We start from the raw sequence: 18,883 nt of genomic DNA on the forward strand, positions 1-18,883 counted from the left end.
AGAGCAAACACCGCACACCTACCTTCACCACATCTAACCAGGTCATTGAATGCTTACTTTGAAATAAACACTGAAGAAATCATTGTTTATTTTGCTCCTGCTAAATGTTTGTCTAAAGGGAACATACTGATGGAAGATAATGTATCATTTTATTGATGATTTTATTAGGAAATACATCAAATTGGTATTCACTTGATAAACATATAATTTTTTTCTGTTAAAAAATATATTATTATTATTATTATTATATATTTTTAAATGATTTTATGAAAATATGTAAGAAATAAAAACCCCAAAACGTATGTATGCTTAAAATCTACCGTGATTATTTTTGTAATGTCTTTATGTTTTAATTAACTGTTAAATACAGGTCTTTATTTTTAGATGTACTTCTTTGAGAACTTCATGTGCTGGGATCTTGCTGATCCGGACTGGCCCCACTCATTTTTAATTTTTTTTTAGGTGTGTCGTTCTGGCTTCTTTGTTATCATCATAAATCTTCTGCATTTCAAATATTCAGCGGGTTGACACATGAAGTGGAGCGCGAGCTTCTGCAGGAGAATGTGGCGAGACCTGCTCCCGAAGAGGGTGAACCAAGTGAACTAAGCACCAGCTCCTGGACTATCAGGGAACATCCTGTGCATGTTTACTGACACAGATATTCCTATTGATCTTCCACTACAAACAATCTTAAAATATAGACTTATTTTCATTTATTTTTGGGAACAATTTCTAATGTCAGGACTTCAATACAAGAGGGGCATTACACACAAGCATTATGGAGGTCATTGGACGTCTGTCTTTTTGGACGAGGAGAACGAAGAAAAGTGAGCCCCCAGTTGCAACATATAAAAATACATCGATGCCTGTATCTCCAAAAGGACATGAAAAATACTTCCAAAACTTTAGTGGACAGTGAGAAATTAAATTGTATTATTATGTGCAGTTATTAGTTTAGTTTTAGTTTTAGTTTATTAGTTGCAGTGACTAGTTTGTTAAACTGCAAATCGAATGACTCATTGTATAAACAAAGCGGGTGTTATTACAGTTGTTAAACTGTAAATCGAATGACTCGTTGTATAAACAGAGCAGGTGTCCACAGCTGGCCTGAGGAAGAGTGAAGCCATTATTAAATCCTCTCGTAACCTCTTGTTCGCCGAGATTTCAGATGGAGGAGAACTTTATAAAGTAACAATTTTAAAACATGGTCATGATGAGTGACTTACTGCATCTTGGAGAGGAAGATTCAACATTTGAACCATGTGATTGAGTCAAAAGTGTTTTCACATTAGTAAGTAAGTAGTAAAGGTTATTTGTAAAGCGCCTTTCTAGACCAGGGTCACAAAGCGCTTTAATAACCAAAAACAATATATATATATATAAATATATATTTTGAAAGGCCAAGACACATAAGACAAACAGAGGAGTCCCAGAAAATCAGGGAAAAGCCTGCACAAATAAGAATATCTTGAGATATTTCTTGAAGGACTCAAGGAAGATCAGCCTTGAAGGATTTCTCTCCTCTGGTCCGGAAGCGTGTTCAGGAACCATAAGCAGATTCTGATCCACAGACCTCAGAGCCCGAGTTGGGGTGTAATGCTGGATCAGATCACTGATATAAGGAGGAGCCTGACCATGAATAGCTCTGAAAGTAAGAACCAGAATTTAAAAAATTGATCCTGAAAGAAACTGGCATTCAGTGAAGAGTTTTAAGGATCGGGGAAATGTGAGTTCTTCTACTAGAGCGGGTCAGAATTCTCACTGCGGAGTTTTGTATTAACTGCAGGCGGCAGAAGTAAATAAAAATTAATAAAAATATTACATTTAAAACTCTAAAAGTATCCTGAATTAAAAAACAAAGTTAATAACAGAAAATAGTTTTTTAAAGAAATAATTATACTTGAACCCTGAGTCTTGATGGAGAACTTTCTCTCCAGGTAGGGGCAGTGGGCGGAGTCGCTTCTCGGCCTTCACGGCAGCCAATCCTGGCGCAGTTGTCAGCAGCGCTGCAGGTCAGGAGGGCTGCGGTTCCAGGACTCCTCTCACTGGGGCGTTTGACAACGTCCTCAACGTCCTCCGCACCGAGGCAACCACGCAAGAGTTTGAGCCGGAGTTCAGCGTCTGTTCTGCGGGGACAGGCTGTACAATCCTCGGCAGTGTTCTGAGACTGTACGGCCGGTTCTCCTCCAGCCAGGACCGTCACACTCCCCGGGCTTTAAGTGACCAACAACAACGTTTGACCTTCGCTTTTTTTGGGGGGTAGTTTTTTTTGAAGTTTGGACTAACAGGACCAGGATTTACAGCGGTTTTATCGATTTATCGGGCAATGGCGGCGGAAAAGGAGAAGAAGAGGTAACTTGTAACACATTTCCTTTTTCTTTTTTTTTTTTTAAACAACTCCGAAGTCCAAATCTGTCAGTTGGACCTTTACGGGAAAGACTTGTTGCCGCTGCTGGGACTTGGCCTGCTTTTATATATTTACACTGTTGCTTTTTCTTAGTATTTTTCCCCCCAAAAATGTAATTAAACTATTATATCAAGGGGTATATTTTTTTTTAATGGCTTTTAATTATCTAACAATTACAATTACAATGAGTATATGTATATATATATATATATATATATATATATATATATATATATATATATATATATATATATATATATATATAGTTTTACATTTAAATGTAAAATACTTATAACTTTTTATTAAAAAGTAATTCCATAAACATTTGCTTTTCTCTTTGGATTTAAATTAAATGTATGCCAGTGGGAAACTATTATACGTATTGTGTATATAAGAAATTTAAATAACATAAGATAATACGTGTTAAAGACAGAATCATATTCCAAATAATTGAATTAAAATTAAAATTGAGAAGCAGGTATTAACTGTTAGTTTTTAATTATCCATAATCATTTGTATATAGCCTGGCGTATGCGTTTTCAAGATGAGTATGCAACAGTTGTTTTTGTTAGCGATAAGAGTTCATTACTAAGGTTATGTTTTTCCAAAAATATGTGAACTCAGTTTGAGAGGCTGAATTTGTTGGGAAATCTTTTGCCCTATCGATTTAACTGTTTGATATTGTATTCAATAAATTGTGTGAATTTCTCCAGCATGTTGTTCTGATATAGTAAAAGCTGCATGATTGACAAAATATGACATTATTTTATTAGTTATATTATTCTCGTTAAGTAGACAGTTTTCATATAAATATGTCTTCCAAGAGTTTGGCAATGATTTATGAGACTTGGCGGACTGGTATAGCTACACGCCCATATTTCCTTTGATATGTCAATGTTTTGATGTATTCATTTTATTAATACGTTTTTCCCCCCAAATTTAATTTTTGACTTTAGAGGAAAACTGATTTACCCACGAGTGATACATAATTCCTTCAACCTATCAGTGGTGGGCAATAAAAAATTCCAGTAACTGTTGTGAGGGGCGATCAAGTAAAAATAAAATAACTAAACAATGAAATACAATTATACCTACAAATAAATAAATACTAATTATTCCAACTTTTTTTTTTAATTCTCATATAAAAGCACTTATTTCAAAATGACAAGGGTCCTTAAAATAAAAAACATGTTCACTATTACGTAGTATAGACTAGTTTCACCAGTAATGGTGAGAAAAATAAATATAAAATGAAACCACCAAAAACCTCTACTCTTTATTATTAAAAAAAAATGTAATCTTACCTAATGTTTCTATTGCATCTAAGGCAATGTTCACATAAAATGCATACAAATGCATGCAACATATTGGTGCGAAAACAAATAAATAAAGATATTGGGAAATTCTAGCCATTCTGTTACTACTTTAAGTAAGTAGCAGTTCAAAAAAAGCCTAATGTACACACAAATACCCATGTACTCCAAATTTGCTGTTGAAGTTATTTACAGCAGTAATGCATTTATAGTTAATAAAGAAATGATTGTTGTTGTAGTTGTCGTTTATTTCAGTGTAAATGTGAACCACAGTTTGCAAAAGAGTTTCACCTTCAAAAATGTATCGGATCCAATTCATCTCCCTTCCTGCACGAACAATCCGCTCTACTATGGAGGAAAAAAAAGGATTTCTTGCAAATTGCAGTGTCTTCTGGGAAGCATCCTTACACCGTGTGCTCCTGAAGCGCTGCCATCCTGTTAACCGTTCTTTCCATTTGCAATTCAATATTGGACTTGTCAGTGCGCTTGCATCTATCCAAAGTATTGCGTGATATCGAAATGATCATTGCTAGGAATACTCTTGCAATAAATCGTGTTTGATAAGTTATCACACGTTATTAAAGGTTACCTGCAATATCTTTATATTTCTACTGTTGTTAAGTGTTGCGTATACATGCAAGAAAGTATCACAGGTCAAAAGGTTTTGCTTCTACACAAAAAGTCAGAGGTCAAATCACATTTCTACCTAAAATGATGACCTCATAATCAAATCTCCAACGAGAGTGCAGTGATTTGTTTTCCATTTGGTCAAATTCTAAGTAGTGGACAACTATCAAAACAAACAGTCAATGTTACTCTGATAATTTTGGTATTTCCAAAGAGAAGTGGCCTCATGTTATGAATAAGACTAGACAACAGATACATAAGTGCAAAGTGACTTTACAAAGCTTTTTAGTAAATGTATCTTCTAAGTTTTAAGTTAGAATTCGCTGTTGAGTCCAGATTTTACTCAGATCCAGGTGTTGGAACATTAAAGTACATGCAATAAAAATAATAAATTAAGTAGTGAAATTACTAGTTAAATTCCATGGTTTATAGGAAGCCAACAAAAATGTTAACAGGATGTTTGTGACATTTGTTAAACAAACATTTGACTTTTTTAACAATTAAAAGTGTAATTTTCTGCCCCTGAAGTATGGAATTGATGTGAATATGATTGTGAAGATAGATTAGGTGTGTATTGTGTTCTTCTTATATAGAAGCAGTAAAATGATTTGTATTGATTTATTGCAAAAAAATAAATTATTGCGAAACATTTTTCATTTGGATTTTAAGGCTATCAAGGTTAGAAACTTTTTCCCCAAGTCTTTTAACAAAGTATCCGATAATGTGGTTGAACAAGATGATGTTGTTTGTACAGCAAGGCCCCAAAGATGTTTTGGGCTCAAAGAGGAATCCGTCTATAAGAAAAGAAAAAACAAGCCGCTTACAACAACATTCTGTAACCAATAGAGCTACTGTGAGTTAGCGATTTGGAATTAACCTTTGGTCAAATAGACTTCAGCCCCAAATGGGAATGTAAATAACAATCTAGAATGAAGTTTGTAGTGGTATTACACATGTAGAATGGCACATACATGATGATAATAATAATAATAACAATAATAATAATAATAATAATAATAATAATAATAATAATAATAATAATAATAGATTTTATTTATAGTGCAATTTTCGTCATACCAATCTCAAAGTGCTAAAGCAGAGTTAAAAAAAATACATTTTTGAATAAAAAGGTTTTCAGGGCATGATGTACACAAAACAAATAAAATAATAAAATAGTTTTTTTCAGTTTTACCAATTAAATACTTAATACTTGCTCTTTCTGAGTCATTCTACTCATTTAACAAATGGCGTGTTGTCTTTTATAACTTTTCATTTAGAAAAGGCTTCCTTAACAAATGTACTTCTTACCCCCCTCCCACACAAGCTGTCAATATTGTCTGGATGAATGATTCATTTAGTGTCATAATCACTTTCAAAATGAATCATGACTCATCCTCTCATTAATTGTCAGTAATGACGAGAAACAGCCAAATCTTGCATAATATTTCTTCCTGAGTACAGCATTGTCTTACGGTGTGACAGCAAAGGCTGCTGTATGACATGCACACATCCAAAATCTGTTAAGTGTTGAAACTAGTTTCTGTTTTGGGCCTTTCCTGACTGGAGTTTGCCGTTGTGACTGTTAATCAGATCTGGCTTAAAAGAGCAGGTTTTAGCACTGGACACTGGCCACTCTGTCTTTTGGACAAAAGTGAACCGGGCTAGAGTGTGACGCAGAAAAAACTGCCTTTGAGGTGAGAGCAAAAAACTTGTTGATGGAGTGTTGCCGTTAACTTATTAGTCTTCTTGAACAAGTAAAAATCTTCATCTTTATTACAAAATGTCTTACAATTTCCTTCTACTAGTTATTCTGATGTTAGCCCAAGCAGTTTTGAATGCACACTCACAGTCCACCATCAGGACCACTAGATTCACTGAAGTTATGTTACTATAGCAGACGTCAGTACCGCTGTATCCACCTATTCGGTGCCTTCTGTGGTAAGAAACATCGGCAAATCCCTGAATGATTTTACCGAGGTAAATCAAATACAGCAAAAATGATGAAGGACCCAAAACAGAACCTTGAAGGACTTCACACAACAGATCTGCTGATTTAGACTGTCAAAGTCTGGAACTCCGTACTGAAGCTGCTGCCGACCCTAGCCTTGATAAAACTGTAGAAAACGAGACGAGAGACTTTTCAAATATTTGTATTTTAACACAGAGCAACCTTTCCGTTCTTAAATGTACTGGTTTCTCAATAGTTTAATGCAGAAATTTTAGGTCAAAACTTAGATTGATAGATAAACTGTATTAATACCTCTGGAGTTCTCCTTCGGGAAATTCGGTAAAAGACATGTCAACAGTATGTGTTTTTCCTGCATGCCGCAACCACATAAAGTGTTAGGGCAGTCACATAGTAATGCCTCCCTGCATTATCATATCTTGATCACATGATTAACCACTATGGTTATCTTGGCAGCAAAAAACTACATGGTTCGTGTTATTTCAGGAAAGTAAAGCATTTAAAAGGAGAACTAGCAACACTGAGACCACATTGTAAGTTGATCTGAGAGCAGTAAGTTTGTTGGCCCAAGGTGTAGATTTAACCACAAAACATTTACAGTTGGCTTGAATACAGTCTTGATCTACAAAAAAACAGGCATAATGTGTAATTTTTTTTGCATAACACAGCTCATGCCAGAAAAACAACCAAACGGTAATCTCTGTCCTCTGGTCTTATAGTAGAGGAGCACTCAAGTGACCACTGACCTCTGGTTCAAAGGCTCAAAAATATTGATGTATTTAAACCCCTTATTACTGATTTACATCAATTACATCACTTTGTCAATTTCTGAAATGTTATAGATATAATATATAAGGAGGATCTTTCTTAAAATTCTTTACATAACTCACACGACACAATATCTAGTTGGTTCATCCGACTCAACAGTTTCTTACCCTAATTGATGACGGACAACTGTAGACAATCATGTTTCCTCCTTAGCAGAGAAATATGTATTTACACAAACTTAAAAAAACGTATATGTCAAAATTGTTAAATGTGTTCATGTTTAATAATCTCCAGCCATGAATCCTATTTTCTGTCCGTTCAGATGAGATGTGATGTACATTTTTGTTTTAATGGCTTTGGGAAACAGGGGATATTCTACGTAGGAACCATTTTCTCTCCCTTAAAAAAATTGTCACACGCCGCAGTATGTGTGTGCTTGATAAGTCGCACTCACTCTCTGGTGGGTGGTATTCTGTCTACTAACCAAAGGCTTGTGTCCCAAGTCCAAGTTCTGGCTAGACTGACCCAGTGGTTGAAAAGCACTGTTGGGTCACATGTTACTACAAATGGACAAAGAAGAAAATTGTGGCCAATGATGGTGGTGCTCGTGATTTTCAAGGGATTGTAGTACACATTCCACGCCTGTAGATGGCATTTGATGTATTTGCATCTTTCATTCGAGTATCGTTGTGTTTGTAATGTAATGTTGATGATCTTACTCACTTAATTTGAGGCATTTTCAAGTAAGTAAGTAATTTATTTTCAAGGGTGTGCAAGTATTTATTCTGGTATCAAGATGTGTTGAAATTGTGGTCATCTTCCGTAATCTTCCATAGCATAGTAGTGATCAATTAACACAGGACTCTAACATCAGAGTTATGTCATCTAAGCTCACAAGAACCAATAACTAACTAAGTGACTTGTTCAGTAATACTAGGGTTTCACAAGCACCAATAACTAACTAAGTGACTTGTTGAGTAATACTAGGGTATCACAAGCACCAATAACTAACTAAGTGACTTGTTGAGTAATACTAGGGTTTCACAATCACAAATAACTAACCAAGTGACTTGTTGAGTAATACTAGGGTTTCACAAGCACCAATAACCACCTTAGTGATTTGTTGAGTAATACTAGGTCTTTACAAGCACCAATAACTAACTAAGTGACTTGTTGAGTAATACTAGAGTTTCACAAGCACCAATAAATAACTAAGTGACTTGTTGAGTAATACTAGGGTTTCACAAGCACCAATAACTAATCATTCCGACAGGAAATCTGTGATTAAAGGTAAGTTAAATGCTGCTCACCCACAAAACCAGGACTGGACTGGTATTCAGAATTTCAAGGCAATGGCCAGTGGGCAGTCGCACATTTAGGGTCAATTTCATTGATGTCATTGATTTGATTTAATCCAGTGATCTCAGTGGATGAAAAATAAACAACTGGTCCAATCGGCTAGATTTTCACAAACTCAAATTTGGGACTGTGTACTCATATAAATAAAGTCATAAATTGACTTATATAAATGGAAGATAATACCAAAACTGAAAGCATCAACAAAAAAAAAACAACAGATTAATGATGTGCAGTCTCAAGCCAGTTGAGGGATATCAAGGTTAAACTCACAAAATCACTTCAGCATCTGATAGTGTCTCTCTTGCCTGACACATTGCCTATTCAGTAGTTCAGGTATACATGATACACAGTGCAAAAATAGCAAACGGCCTGAGGTTTGAGGTCAGAACATGCATTCATTCAGTCACATCTGGGCTGTAATTGTGTTGTGAGTACAAGAACCAGACAGTTAGATACCTCTTTTTTTAAGATGTCTACTTCATTACAATCCATTTCAAACTATTTAGTATTTAAGATTTGCTTAACCTCTTTTTGACAAGATTTGAATTTGGCACATGGTTAAAAATAATTTAATTTACAAATATATATAAATTGAATGTTTGGTGTTTATATAAGCGGTGTGTACTGGCAAGAATCTGGCAATGCAATACATGTCACAATACAGGGGCAATGATACGATATATTGTGATAGATTGCGATACCATAGAAACAAAGATATTTGTAGCATTGCCCAAGTACTTGACTTAAAACAATAAATATGTCTGAAGTCTGCTGTATCCTCTCGTACCTGGTCATCTACACAATCTTGCGAGATTCCATTCTTAGCTGCATAGGACATGATGACTGCTGCCACCCAGCGGTTCACAAGTTCAATTGTAACACCATAAGGAACAAACACTGTGAATATTATATATATATTATATTCATTTTATTTTGTACACACTTTACACTGCAATTTAAACCATTAAAAGATTTTAGTAAAACTATGATATGATTCGAAAGCCACAAATAAGTCTTGCATAAGGAGGTCAATCGACAAATGCACTTCAAGAAGTGGTTCATGAAGTACACAATTATCTGTCCATCATCATTTTCATCAGCGTTATCTGTAATTGACACAGTAAGGAAACGTCTCGTAAAAACAGAGAGCAAGGTGAGGACGAAGGTCTTAGAAATTGTTGCATTTCATGTACTATTATACTGTTTATATATAATACTGTAGGTTTATATGGATTATGAGCTTAAGTGTTTGCCTTGTCTAGACTCTTGTTCCCGTCCCAGAAACGTTGTTTTGGGCCCATTGTTTCCTTTTTGAATTGGTCACTTTATCCCAACATCAGTGTAGGAGGGTTTACTTGTGTGCGTGTGTGCTTGTGTTCGTGTGTGTCCGTGCGTCCATGTATTTCCAGAACCCTCTGTTCCTCAGGATCACAGATTAGCTTCTGCTTCATTGTTTGTGTTTGACCAGGCGCCACAACTACAGGAAGAGGTACTGTAAGCAAGCGCTGGTGTGTGTGTGTATCCGTCTGGAAGCCTCTGTATTCCTTACAATTACTTATAGACTACCTGGTACTCTCATCAAAAATCTTCTTTAGGGTCATGAAGGACCCCTTCGACAACCCAACTGTTGTATTGGAACACCCAATGAAGGGGCATTCTAAATAAACACCTATTTCCAGCCCTTTAACTGGTGTCTCTCATAACTCATTAGTCACCTTCGTCCACTAAAAAAAACAGTTCAGACATTCAAGTTTAGTCCATTGTAGGGTGGCACAATATTGGAAATAAGTGCGATATTCGATATTGCTGTCTTTAATTGCGATATCAATATTAATACAATGTTTTTATTCTTTCACCTAAAAATGTAGCCGCATGCACGCGAGTACTGTAGGGTAGTTCCGGGAATATGGATAAGGAAAACGATGCGATATTTCCCTTTCGTGTATATACAAGTCAGCGCGCCAGCAAGACGTGTCGCAATAGCCACAGACCAAGACGTAAACGACAATGAGACATAGAAGTACAAACTGACAACTTTACAGAACGGGACACTGATTGGTCGAAGTGTGCATTTAAGAAATGCTTGATTTATACAATAAAAGTAATAAATGATCGCACGTGTTATCGATATGCATATCGCACGTGCCAATATAGCGATAGATATTTCTCATTATATATAGCCCTGGTCCAGTGTGTTCTATCTGGAATAATACTTATTAAAATCTTTTGCGTTCAACTCTTAAGTTCATCAGGTTTTAATAAATGTTAACTTCAGAAAACCAACCTAACCAACTAATGTTCACTGTACTAATGTGTAGTATAAAGTCACATTAAATTAGTGACGTAGAACATGGAAAGTAAAAACTTGTTGTGTATGTTGTGTGTGTCTGCGCGTCGGTCTGTGTGGGTCGATGGGTTCATCAGTATGTTTGTTGCGCTGCTGCTTCCATTGTGTCTTATCCCGAAATAATCTTGCGCAGAACAATAGTCCCTAACTATCAAAGAGGACATGCAGACACACAAGCACACACAGAGAGGAAACGGTTATTGACTATGAATCGATAAACAACCATGAAAGGAACCGTTTTTGACAAGATGAGTTTGATAAGGGACATAAAAAAACTGTGTTTAAAGTGGTTACGCCGTCAGTTTAAGTATCACATGATTAATCGCTTATGTATATATTTATTAAATGTAGCTATGAAAATATGCTAACAAAGTACCAATCTTTACTTAATTCCTCAGCAAGAATTTGTTTTTTAATTAATTTGTTGATCATGGAAGATACTTTTAATTGTTTTTCTTTAACAGGACGATTAAATATGTTCTTGGTGAAACACATTTAGGGGGGAAAAGGAAAAGGTTAAGGTATTAACTCGGTTGGGAGCCGAGGCAAGTTACCTCAGCGTCAGCATTTGCACTAATCCCTGTGCTAGAAAAATACATTTTCTCTGCTTCCACTCACAGATGCTTATCAGCACCATGCAGAAACTGCCATTGGCCACACTTATAACTTGGTAAGTCAGATGATGATTTACAATCACAAGTTAGTCCGACATCTGAAGGTCCCAGCAGTTTTATTGGCTCGGCCTGACGGGAACAGATCTCAATGCTTTACTAAGAAATAGTTTGCGGTTTGTTTTGGACCATAAAGTTCGCCAGCAGCATGCAGTGTCTCAGTCATTTCACACTAATAAGCACCAGATAAATGATTTTTCACGCATTTCTTTTCTGAAAACCCGAGGCTATTTGTACATGTGACAAATGTATAAATGAGTTTTGATTTACTTCTCTTGCAAAGTGACACATTCAGAGTTACAAGTAAACCTATGCATCTGTTATTAGTGATGGGTTGGTGAGGCTTCACGAAACAGCTCTAAAGACAATGTATCATGATACAATTCATTTTAAAAGGCCACTAGATGGCACTCTCTTCATTATAATATTTGGCTCTAATCCACTATTTCAGTGAATCCTGTCATCATTTTCAAAATGAGGTCTTGCAACATGAATATACTGTATCATTATACAGTGTCTTCAATTCAATTCAATTTTATTTAAAGTGTCTTATCATAACAAAGTTATCTCAAGACACTATACAGTTGAAATAAGACTATAGTTGATTAAGGAAAAATAGATCCCAGCAATTCAACAAAGAGCAAGAAGCGAAACACTGTACAGTGAGCTATGGCGAGGAAAAACTTCCTTTTGGAAGGCAGAAACCTTGAGCGGAACCTGACTCATTGTTGACGGCCTGCCGCTTTGACCGGCTGTCTTCTAGTCATACAGTATGACTAACAGTACAGTAACATATCAGCATTGGTTGATAAAATAGTCTTGATTAAAGTATATATTATTAGTTAGTTTGTGTTATAGTAAGTAAGTTATATTTATAGATCGCTTTTGGTATTCTATAAAAATAATTTATGACTATTAAGAAACAACTTTGAAGACGTCGTAGTCAGCTCCTCGCGAAGATTCTCTTCTATCTTTCCTGATCCTTAACTAATACGATTTGGAAAACTGCTCAGGTCAACGATTATTTGGCTGTATTTTCACTTCACAAATCAAAGTCACCGAGTTCATGTTGAACCAGACCCATTTCTCTGTCAGAGCGGAGGGGGTGACTGAAAAATACATATTTTAAAACTTTGAAATACTATTTATGACTAAGTTATATTTGAAAGGTAGGTGATCAATTTATTTTTAAACAGATCATTTTTATGATCTGTTTAAAAATAAGTTGTTTTAAAAAAACATTTTAGATTTACGCTTTGCAAAATAAAATCAATAGAACCAATATAAAATAACTTTATTGTATTGTTTACAGCATGAAAAACAAATAATTAATGAATAAGTATAAGAGGAAAACACAACCGGAAAAATGTAGTCGATGCTACATAGTGGAGGTTTTTTCATGCAGGACTGTAAAGACTTGTTTCTTGATCCAATTCCAAATTGTTAAGATGCTAAGTTACCCGGTTGATAAAATTGATTTACTGAGCTTCACTTTTTGTGCCTGTGTTTCCATTTTTTTCATTCTCCTGTAAACACGATAATACAAATGTTTTTTGAGCTGACTGTCAGTTGTAATCACTATAATGTGATATAATATTATATATGTCAAGCCTGGTTCGACTAGAATGCTTGACCTTTATTTGGCAAGCAGTGGTTGACTTACTGTGTATGTATGAATGTATAAATGTATGAACCAACACATGTTTCTTAGTGATGAATCAATTCATTGTTGCATTTCATTCCGTCCTCTTCCAAGTCGCTCTGATTAAGTTACCGTTCATTTCTATATTGGACAGAATATACTGTATCCTCTTAAGAGAGAAAGGATTGTTCCCATTTATTCCCTCTATGTACCGACTGGCTCAGAAGTGCTGAGCTTCGCTGCTTCCTTACACTTGGATGGATGCCTTTAAAGTAAGAGGTCTTGTGTAAAAAAAAGAAAAAAACGTAATCGCTGGATCAAATCTTTCCTTTTTGACGGTGAACCAGCAGCCCGTTTCACCCATGACCATGAATAAATGAAGGCGCTGGAGTGGCTCCAGACACTAAGGCCTTTCACTGCGTGATAATCGGCAGCAGATCAACCATCCGAGTGAAAAGGCCTGGTTCAGCCAGGAGCTGAGATGTTACATAAGCCGGTGACGACACCCGTTCTGTTGAAATTGGGGACTCATCTTTCTGGCCCTGCGAGATTTAGTGTATTTCTATTACCCAAATGTAACAGCTGACTTTGAACTTGAGTAAAGATTTAAATCGTTTTTCAGCTACAAGACAGTGATGAGCTAGGGCTGACTTTGTGGGATGAATCACGTTATTTTTTTGATGTAAAAAATTGTATAAAAATGTTATAAAAAAGGGCAACTCACGTAAAAACCCAACTCTGGTGACTTAGTCACATGTTTCAAATGTCGAAGTCTTCCTCAATAAGATGGAGTAAGTCCCTCATCACGACCATGTTTTGAAGTTATTACTTTATAAAGTTCTCCCCCGTCTGAAATCTGGGTGAAAAAGAGGTTACGAGAGCAGAGTCCATTATGACATAATTATGGGCTTCAGTCCTCCTCCAGCCAGTCTCATGGAGGGGGAGAATTCTCGGAATGATGACTTCAAGCTTCACCAATCACAGCAGAGTGGGTGTGGTTGGGGTAAACGAGATTTAACTCCAGATAAAGTGGGCGGGGCTTAAGCACATTTTCTAATGTAACTATTTAAATGAAAAGAGAGTTTTGTACAAACAGACACATACTGATGAGTACAATAGAGGTCCAAGATCCATTTAAGATACACATAAATCAAAACAATAGTTAGCCTTTATTGTACATGCTCATTGTATTGTGTACCTTAGTGAAAAATGTACTACCATCTTGAACTTTATCTGTCTCCAGGAACAGCTCAGAGCGTCGCAAGGAAAAGTCCCGCGATGCAGCACGTTGCCGTCGCAGCAAAGAGACCGAGGTCTTCTACGAGCTGGCGCAACAACTGCCTCTGCCAGAAAGTGTCAGCACTCACTTGGACAAGGCCTCCATCATGAGGCTGGCCATCAGCTTCCTGCGGACTCGCAAGCTGGTTGTCAACGGAACAGGTGGGACTTTTTACGATAATCAATCCAAGATCTTTTTTTTTCCTTTTTGTATTGAAAACGAAAAAATGAAAGCGTCGTTAATTTTTCAATATACTTCTGAAAAGAGGGATCAAACAAATGGGTAGATAAGGGTCACCAATAATGAGTAAACAATACTTATTAAAACCATTATATTTTTATATTTTTTTGTGTCTAAGTAATATGTATATTCGTACACACTTGGCTCCATAGGCTAGATGATTTTGGGGGGGAAAAAAAAAATCAAAATACAATGTGAAAAATGAAATTGATTTAAAATTGAACCTATCAAGATGTAGCAAGTCTTAATGTCTTTCCTCAGATGATTTTGTTACTTTGAAGTGAAAATTAAAGATATATGGCTGTTTGAAAATGGACATTTTTTAATGATTAAATTTGAGAATGACTTAGAAAGTAACTATAACATGGATAAACTAGGTATCATTTTTTAATGGACTTGGAAAAAGCTTAACAATTTATCAATTACAATGGAACAGACATACATTTGGCGACCAATTCCAAAGTAATGATAAATATATGTTTATATATTAAAATCCTAAAGCGTTTAAATATTTGAATTGAAGACATCACAAACAAAACAAATTATCATAACTATTATTGTTGGGTATAGTAGGGTAAGAAATAGAATTTAATTTCACAATTCGGTGAACCATAAACATAATGAATATGCCTCATACATCACTGCCCTGAAAATGTTATCACATTGTTTCATTTCAAAACATTTATTTTCATTCAACAAATATCATGTTTGTCCGGTCAACCATACGGTAAAATAGAGCCAATTTGTTTTTTGGTTAATTAGAGTAACCAAAAGTAGAGTACTTATTCCTAAATAGAGGGCTGCACCAAATACCCTAAAGGTTTGAACACAAACAACATTTCATCATCTGTTCTTTAATTGTTTTATATCATTTCCATCATGTGTTAATTTCAATTAAAAAAGTTTGTCCGAGTAGGTCATTCTAGGTGGGAAACTGAGGTGGGGTCCGATTCTTGAGGCACAGCAGTGGGTAGGGCACTCTGATGCAGCAGCAGATTGACTCTTATCAAATTGCTGTGATTGCTCTGAGATGGACAGAGATGTTTTGGAGGAAACTTGGACCCACTGCTGTCAGCCATAACAAATTGCTGCCCTGGCGCCACACACCCCTACACATGCAGCACAATCACACACCTCAGTTGTGTAACAAACCCCACTGATGGAGAAGATTGAAATGTTTGTGTTTAGTCAGAGTTCAATCTGCTTGCTTTTTTTGTAGATGGCTGTTAATGATTTTTCTTCGAATCTACTTTTAACCGCTTAATGTCCAGCATGCCTGATGGGCGTTGAGCTTTTTGATAAATGTTATCAACCCAAACTGCTAATGTGTTTTCGGAAATTCAGCATTGAATCCTTGACTATTCAGACTTTGTAAAATCGTGACCTGAAAGGAGATGACGTAAGTAAAATAATCTTAGTACTTTTTGAAGAAATATCAGTAAAATCGTCTGTACTATCATACTTAACAAAACAATGATTATGTGACTATGTTAAAAAGTGTTGTAAACTTCAATAATACAAGCAGATTTGAATCATTCATGCAAACAATTTCAAATATGATAGATTGGTACAAATTGGTATTATATTGGCATAAACATCATGCAACTTCAAAACCATGGACAAGAACTTGAATATATTAATTTCTGTGCATAATTTCATGCAGGTTGCCGTGGACTTTTTACTTCGAGCTTTGGCTATTTCTGTCAATTTTGTTAGGAAACGGGAAGACACTAGTGATGGGTTGATGAGGCCTTATGAAACACTGTATCATGACACAGTGTTTTAACTTTGAAAGACCACTAGATGGTACCCTTAATTTGAAAATGATGCCAGGTTTCATTGAATAGTTGGATAAGAAACAAAGATTATGAAGAAGAGAGTGCCATCTAGTGGCCTTTTAAAAATGAAGACACTGTTTCATGATACAGTGTCTTCACTATTCAGCTGTTTCATGAGGCCTCATCAACCCTAGTTCAATCACGAGTTAATATATGAATAATATAGTATATAATTATATGTCCGTGTTTCAAAGGATTCTATTGCCCTCATTTTCAAATGTGGAACATCATCTAGTGGCCATTACAAATTAAGAGACTGTTTTATGTTTCTGATAAGGCAGTTGTATTTCAACCTTCCTTGTTTCTAAAGCGGCTGACTTACTTTACTTTAATTCTTCCTTGTTCAGTTGGCAAAGCTTTCTTTCTTTTCCCTTTAGCTAATCAATCTTTACTTTGAGACTTTCTAATCCTGCAAATAAACTGTATATCTCACTATGCCTCACTTGTTAGCTTGCATTATGAAGCTGTTATCATGGCAAAAATGGACTTAATGCTGTAAGTTTGAACTTAAACCTTATGCTGATGTTGTTTCAACAAAGGGTAGAAAGGGTTATTCTTGTAGTTGTTGATGTTCAGTTTTGTAGTGTTCGGTTTTCTTTACTATTACATATTTATTGTTTCACAATCACAAATGAATCACTGTGAGTGAAACATGGAACAGAACAGGGGTCCAGAAGCAGCTAACACATTACTCCTAATCAAAGGAGTACACTTGCATAACCAGGAAACTGTCTGATAATGACATGTAAGTATCCAGGCCAAAGGTGGCTCTAGACCAGTCGGCCTGTGAGAATCTACCGCCCACAGGAAGCTCCGGTTTCCCACCAGTAGTCGAGATATCTGGCCACGAGTCCAGGTCAACAAGCTTTCAGACCTTATTTATAAGTTCCCCTAATTTATGTTTTCTGGTTTTCTTTTGGTAATAAATCCACGCTAAAATAGTGGAGACAATTATTTTAATATAAATCAAAATGAAAGGTTCTCAATTTCAATTGATTTTAGTTTAATAGAGCTAGATATTCATAAAAAAAGTTAATTAATTTGGTTACGATAAAGATAAAGGGATTTTTCGAGAGTAAAAACTGTGAAATGGGTAATAGGTCGTCAAAATAACTGGCACATTTATAAATGTGCCGGAAGAGGTCCTTTGTCACTATTTGCTTTATCGACATAATTAAATATTTGAATTCATTTTTGTCAGGTTTTGGTTCATGGTCCAGTAGCTCTTAAACTGAACACGTCACACTTCTGGTTTACAGATGGCGACCAGCTTGGAGAGGACATGGACTCACTCTACCTCAAGTCTCTCGAAGGTTTTATCACAGTCGTGACGGCTGACGGCGACATGATCTTCTTGTCAGAGAACATCAACAAGTACCTGGGAATGACACAGGTGCCACCATCTCCTCCACCACAGCTGACATGTATCAAACTATCGCAAACATTGCATTCAAAATAATGTCTATACATTTTTTAACCAGGTGGATCTGACGGGTCACAGCATCTTTGACTTCACTCATCCGTGTGACCATGAGGAAATCCGGGAGAACCTAAGCCTTAAGATGGCGGGTAAGATCACATAACCTTGACCTAAGATGTCAGTGACAGCGTATAAGGAATAATATCCTTTTGAAGGGTTGTTTTTTTTTTTTCCAAAATGTGAACTTGCTTTGGAAACCTGTTACATCATAATCCTATCACATGAGGGTAGACGCTCAGAGGTTGTTTTGGAAGAGAACCAGCAGAGGTGTGTGTGTGTGTGTGTGTGTGTGTGTGTGTGTGTGTGTGTGTGTGTGTGTGTGTGTGTGTGTGTGTGTGTGTGTGTGTGTGTGTGTGTGTGTGTGTGTGTGTGTGTGTGTGTGTGTGTGTGTGTGTGTGTGTGTGTGTGTGTGTGTGTGTGTAATATTGCATTTATTATTAACCGGAAAATATTCCAAAGTTGTCGAGCTGAGTTAGCGTTTGAGGTTCATTCACTTTGAACTGTGACCCCGTGATGTAAGAACGGTTTTGACATTCGTCCTAACTGCGCATGTGTATGTGTTTCAGGGGCTGCCTTCGGTAAACAGGACAAGGAGCCGAACACAGATCGAGATTTCTTCATGAGAATGAAATGCACCATGACCAACAGGGGGCGCACAGTCAACCTTAAGTCAGCCAGCTGGAAGGTGACAACGAAAACACCAGCAGATGCACAAAATAAAAACACATCCTAGACCATATACAATTAAATAACACAACAGAATCACTTTTATTAAATGTTGATCCTTAAACAAAACTACTATGAACTTCTATGCATGCAATTTTACAATAAAAACATTAAAAAAGAACATCTTAAAGTCGATATACACCTTACATACAGAAACACTAAAATGCAGTTTAAAAATATAAATTAAAGGAAGTCACTGTTGACCCTTGGCTGACACTCT

General features: G+C 36.1%; 1 protein-coding gene across 1 annotated transcript in view; it reads left to right on the top strand.

The window, feature by feature from the left end:
- The first annotated feature begins 2,003 nt into the window (after window positions 1-2,003).
- Window positions 2,004-18,883, top strand: part of epas1b (endothelial PAS domain protein 1b) — a 29,925-nt gene continuing 13,045 nt past the window's right edge. The window contains exons 1-5 of the mRNA XM_087802959.1: window positions 2,004-2,352; window positions 14,344-14,540; window positions 17,717-17,850; window positions 17,939-18,026; window positions 18,504-18,622. Of these exons, the coding sequence (XP_087659085.1) occupies window positions 2,327-2,352; window positions 14,344-14,540; window positions 17,717-17,850; window positions 17,939-18,026; window positions 18,504-18,622 (564 nt within the window). The 5' untranslated portion in view covers window positions 2,004-2,326. The remainder of the gene's footprint in view (window positions 2,353-14,343; window positions 14,541-17,716; window positions 17,851-17,938; window positions 18,027-18,503; window positions 18,623-18,883) is intronic.

Source organism: Callionymus lyra, chromosome 11, assembly GCF_982586985.1.
Source record: "Callionymus lyra chromosome 11, fCalLyr1.hap1.1, whole genome shotgun sequence".
Lineage (NCBI taxonomy): Eukaryota > Metazoa > Chordata > Actinopteri > Syngnathiformes > Callionymidae > Callionymus > Callionymus lyra.